The sequence below is a fragment of the Perognathus longimembris genome, chromosome 16 (genome assembly GCF_023159225.1).
Source record: "Perognathus longimembris pacificus isolate PPM17 chromosome 16, ASM2315922v1, whole genome shotgun sequence".
Taxonomy (NCBI): Eukaryota; Metazoa; Chordata; class Mammalia; order Rodentia; family Heteromyidae; genus Perognathus; species Perognathus longimembris.
This window is the reverse complement of record NC_063176.1, coordinates 16,375,960-16,381,960: the sequence shown is the minus strand read 5'-3', so window position 1 is coordinate 16,381,960 and position 6,001 is coordinate 16,375,960. Positions and strand designations below refer to the sequence as shown.

Here is a 6,001-nt window from a genome sequence, read left to right as displayed (position 1 = left end):
GACTGCAAGTTCCTGGGTGCTATCAACTCTCAACTAACTAGCAAAAACTCAACTGCTGTCAGTACAAACTTAGTAGCAGAATTGAAAAAGCACACAAATGTCAAATAATACTGTTTACTCATATAATTCTAGCTGCTGTTGGAGGGAGAGTGTGAAGATTGTGGTTTGAGGCTAGCCTAGACAGAAAGATAGTGAGATACCATCTCAACCAATGGCTGGATGTGATGGCACACACCTAGCATCCGAGCTACTTGTCAAGTATAAAACAAGAGAATTGGGGTTCAGGCAGGGCCTAGAATAACTATGAGACACTAACCAAAAATGTCGAAATCAAAGAGGGCTGTGGTGTGGCTTAAGGTAGAGTACTTGCCTAGCAAGGACTGAAGCCCTGAGTTCAAATGCCAGTACTACCAAAAAAATTACAATGAGCTGACGTGAATAATGTGCATGGGGGATTCAAATACTGTGCTTTGAAATTTCTTCTTTTTTGAGCATGCTTGGTCAAAAGCATGTATAATGAATCTGCAAGTCAGGTGGGCTTTCTGTACTTAATGATCAAGTTTGGTCTATCCCAAGAATATAAATATAGCTTGGTGGTTAAATATAATGTTTAAACATAATTCAATATATCACTAGACTAATGTAGAAAAGCATATGCTTATGAAAAAAGTGTTTCTTAAAATGCAACATAGATGGGCTGAGAATGTTCAGAGGGTGAAATCCATCAAGATGCATTGTATTCATAAACTGCTTTGTTGAATGGTAACTCCTTTGTATAACTTACACACACACACACACACATACACACACACACACACACACACACACACACACACACAGTCTGTGTGCCCATCCTGGGGCTTGAGCTCAAGCCTCAGCCAGTGCTGTCCCCTCTCTTCAAGGATAGCACTCTACCATTTGAGCCACAGCTCCACTTCCAGCCTTTTTGGTAGTTTGTGGGAGATGAGTCTCACAAACTTCCCTGCCCAGGCTGGCTTCAGCCTGAAATCCTGAGGTATTTCAGCTTCTTACGTAGCTAGGTGTAAGCTACTGGTGCCTGGCAAGACGTTTTTGCTTGTCCTGAGGCTTGAATCTAGGCTAGGGTGCTGTCTCTAAGCTTTTGTGCTCAAGGCTAGGACGACAGGTGTGAGCCATCGATGCCTGGCTCTTTTTTATTTTCATAAGAAATTATAAGCAACTATGACTTTGGGACAGGAAAATATTTAAGATCTAAAAAGGACTCACATTTAGAAATCCCCCAAATAAAAGGTTTTGCTTACAAAAAGCCCAAAGTGAAAACATAAACTACAAACCTGATAAAGACCACTTAGTAACAAAAAGAACTGACAACAGCAAAAAGCAAAGGAAAAGCACCCTCAGTAGTATGGAAAGGAGTTAAGAAAGGAAGAGGAAAAACTGAGTATTTTGTAGAACAGAAATGATGCAACATGAAAATATATTCAATTTGTTAGTAGACAAGAAATGCATAATAAACTCACCTTACACCTATCATACTGGCAATAAATTAGGTCTTTTTCTTTCTTTTTTTTTTTTTGGCCAGTCCTGGGCCTTGGACTCAGGGTCTGAGCACCATCCCTGGCTTCTTCCCGCTCAAGGCTAGCACTCTGCCACCTGAGCCACAGCGCCCCTTCTGGCCGTTTTCCATATATGTGGTGCTGGGGAATCGAACCAAGAGCTTCATGTGTAGGAGGCAAGCACTCTTGCCACTAGGCCATATTCCCAGCCCCTAAATTAGGTCTTAATAGCAAGTATAAATCATATAAACCTGCATAACCATTTTGGAAACAACTTGCGTATCTTATAATGTTTTAAGCTGATGAGCCACATACCTTACAAAAATCCTACTTTGCTCTAGGCAGGTATTCAAACTCTTGGACAAGCACATCAAGAAACGGTAGCAGTGTTTGTAAGGTGAAAGAACGGGGAAAACGAGCCAGTGACGAACTTGTTGAATGAAAAGATCAGACTCAGTAAGACTGTACAACACAGCGTGATAGCATTCTTTATAAGGCATTACTTTGTAATGCCTGTCTGGACAGTTGATGTGTTTTACTGGAAATTTGGTTTTTCTCTTTCTATGTTCTGCAGTAGTAGGTTGGTTCAGTAATATGTGAAACCTTAAAAAAGAAAAAAAACAAAAATTTTGCATTATTCAAATAAGATGGTCTCCCAGAGTATCTGTACATTTACAGTAGTATGCTAAAGAAGATTGTTTAAATCTTTCATTGGAATTGTTTACTTAGAAACTATGTTGCCAGTGGAGAAAACCCTTAATTCTGACAGATTTCACCCATGGGAATAGCTATAAAACCTTTGACTCTTATCTGATGAAGGTCCATAATCAAGTAGACATTTTAATCCTCCAAGGTTATACAAGATCTTAACCTCATGAGTAACTAAGACTAAGTAAGACAGCGCCACTGGTACTCAGATACAAATGGCTTTCGTAGATGAGTTTTGAAGACAGTTTTTAGCAAAAGTCAACATTGCTTAAAAAATGCAGCTACAACTTTGTAAGGTTACTATTTGGAAGGACCACATTCATATAATATATTATTATACCAGTCAGGAATAACTGAGGAAACTTGCTTACGGTTATTGAAACTGCTTCCGTCAGTTGTCTTTGTTGATTTTTATAGGTAACAAAAACTTTATTTTTCATTGAATGTAAAGATCTTTTATATAAGGAGAAAAATATTACAACCTACTAAATCAATTTTATATTTGAGATGGAAAATTACATAATCTTTATAAGATTCTATAACAGCAATCAAATAAATAAAGCTAATGACCTTATAGACAGAATTTTCTAATAACAGATATACATATTTTGAAGAAATTGCACTGATGTGTTCTCAACTCTTTGAAATTAGTATGACTATTTTTGGTGTGCTAGAGTATTATAACACTAATATATGAATGGCCTTAAGAATATATTAGTTTTGTCACCACTTCTAATTTTACATGAAAAAGGGTCAGTTAATGATACCCTCAATAAAGAATGTTTAAGTCTAGAATGAGAAGTCAAAGGAAAAAAAATTCAGCAGTACTGAGATTTGAATTCAGGACCTATACACACTTGCTAGGCAAGTACTCTACCACTAAAGCCATGTTTACAGCTTTTTTTTGCTTTAGTTATTTACTTATTTTGCCAGCCGTGGGGCTTGAACTCAGGGTCTGAGCACTGTCCTGGCTTCTTTTTGCTCAAGGCTAGCACTCTGCCACGTGAACCACAGCACCACTTCTGGCTTTTTCTATACATGTGATACTGAGGAAATGAACCCGGGGCTTCGTGTATGTGAGGCAAGCACTTTACCATTAGGCCATATTCCCAGTCCTGCTTAAGTTACTTTTTAGGTAGGCTCTCTCACTTCTGCCCCAAATCAGCCTCTGACTATAGACGCCTGGCAGTTGGGATTATAGGCATGCACCACCAGGCTGTTTGCTCTCTGGAAAAGGGTCTTATTAACTTCCTGCCTGGGCTTCTCAAACCACTATCCTCATAATCTCCATCTCCAAAGGAGCTGGGATTCCAGGCATGAGCATAGCTGGGCACCAGTGGCTCATGCCTGGAATTCTATTTGAGGATCTCAGGTCAAATCCAGGCCAGGTAAACAAAGCTGAAGAGACTCTTCTCTCCAATTAGCCAGCAAAAAGCTAGAAGAGGAGGTGTGGCTCAAGTGGTAAAAATCCCAAAACTTGACTGGAAAAAAGCAAGAAGACAAGGCCCTGAGTTCAAGCCTCAACACCGGCACCAAAAAATAAATAAAAACAAACAGGAAGCAATAATAAAAAAAAACATGGGCAGCCTAGAAATACTTTTGAACTGATAAAGTATGAAATTAGATTCTATATGCATTTTCTCTTTCTCATCCAGTCAAAAGGAAAAGCAAAGAAAATTCTTGACTTCACCATTCATAAAAAAGCTGTTTATGATTTTGAATAATCTCTTATCTAGGCATTTAATAATATTAAAAATTCACCTGGAAATTAAAGAGAATGAATAAAACTCAGAGGGAATACAAAGTTTATTCAAATGTCAAAAAATAGTTACATAATATAGCAAAATTAGTCAAAAACAGTCAAATAATGTATTTAAAGTGACAGTGCAATACAGAAAAGCAGTGGTTTTAATGACTAAGTGGGACAATCACATACAAGAAGCTAGAAGGATTTCTGTGAAGAGGAACACAGAAGGCTGGGCACTCTGTTCCGGCTTCACATGATGCTGAGGCAGGAACAGAGAAGCCCGGATGTATCAGGCTAGACATTATAGTGAGCCCCCCATCTCAAGGGAGGAAAAAAACAGGTCAATTTTTACTCTACCATTGTTTTGCAGGTCTAATTTCAGTACTTTAGCTCTGTTTTACACCACTTTTTGGTAGGAGCTGTTACCATCTGAGGCTATACTGATTGGACTCACAAAAAGTAGTTGCCCTTGAATATTTCATCTCCTCATCCCTGTGAACACAGGCAGCTACCCATTGAATATCCTTTATCCTGGTCCTCACTTCACTTCTTAAAGAACACATTTTAATCCCCTAAAGAGACTGTATTTGGTTGTATTTATCTTTTCCAGGTTGGCAATTCGTTTGAGATTGTGCTCTGGTGTGTAATAGCAGACAGCTGCATGTTCCCTCAATTCTACTTCTGAGTACTTCATACTAACAGTACCTGCTAATTATGTGAGATGACCACTGTATAAGAAAAGCCAGAAATTGAGTACAGCAGACTACACACTTAACAGAAGTGGAAATATTTTAAGGGGGAAAACACATCATAGTAAAAAACAAGATCCTTACCTCTGAAAATAAATATAACATGCACAACAGTATCAAGCATTATAATACAAGAACACCAACAGAGTTGAGAAATAGACAGCTGAAGCCAGGTTTTTATTTTTGTTTTTGTGCCAGTCCTAGGACTTAAACTCAGAAACTGGGCACTGTCCATGAACATTTTTGCTCTATCATTTGAGTCACAGCTCCTCTTCTGGCTTTTTTTTTTTTTTGGTGTTTAATTGGAGATAAAGAGTCTCATGGACTTTCTTGGCAGGGCTCCCTTCAAACTGTGATCCTTCTGAGTAGCTAGGATTACAGATATGAGCCACCAGAACCTGGCCGAAGCTAGTTTTCAAGACTTAATCTCCTTATCTAGCCAGTTAGTCTAGTAAGTGCTGTAGAGTTCAGTGAAATATAGGTAGTTATATTATAGAATATTGGTTCAAATCTAGCAATGACTTATGAACTTGCCCGGCTGATAGAAGAAACTTAAATTTGCTTTATGAAAGATGTATCTGCGAACACGAACCCTTTGATTTATTTAAATTTATTTTTAGGTTTATTTGTCTAATAGGAATGGCTTTTGAAGTGTGGCATTCTTTTCTATTCTTACAAGTCCAGTATCTCATCTAATGAGTCAATAAACTTCAAGTCTAGAGGGAGGAGGAAGTGTCTTTCACTGACTCATTTTTCTTGTGAATGACAAAATTTGAGCTGTAATATAAGGTCTAACTAAAGGAAAATTTAGGAAGGCCTAGGAGAGAGGTCTAAATATAAAACTGAATGTTTTAATGTTCTTAATAGTCATAAAAATATACATAAGAATAGGCATTTTATAATGTTAGCTAAAACAATGAAGAGCTATTATGTCAGAAGGCTTCAATTACATGTTCAATTAAATTTCAATAAATACACTGGAGGGTATTAAATATAATGAGAAAAAATATTAATTTCAATCTTTCTGTTTTTACCAGTCATGTTTTATTGCTTAATGATAGACTCAAAGTAGAAGCAATCAGTAAACTATAGCCTAAAAAGGGTTTTCGTAAAAATGCATTCATTTTCTGATAAGTCCAAGTCCATGCAATTAGAAAAAATAGGATGAGGGCTGGGACATAGTTCAGTGGCAAAGCGCTTGCCTAGCAAGTGCTGGGCTCGATCCCCAGTACCCACCCCCCCCCCAAAAAAAAATAGGATGA

The 6,001-nt window shown here is 37.7% G+C and overlaps 1 protein-coding gene across 5 annotated transcripts in view; it reads right to left on the bottom strand.

Moving 5' to 3' along the window:
• Positions 1-2,007: 2,007 nt before the first annotated feature.
• Positions 2,008-6,001, bottom strand: part of Klhl8 (kelch like family member 8) — a 46,304-nt gene continuing 42,310 nt past the window's right edge. For all 5 annotated transcript variants that reach the window (XM_048364061.1, XM_048364064.1, XM_048364066.1 and 2 more), the window contains one exon: positions 2,008-2,138. In XM_048364061.1, coding sequence (XP_048220018.1) covers positions 2,122-2,138 — 17 coding nt within the window. In that variant the 3' untranslated portion in view covers positions 2,008-2,121. The remainder of the gene's footprint in view (positions 2,139-6,001) is intronic.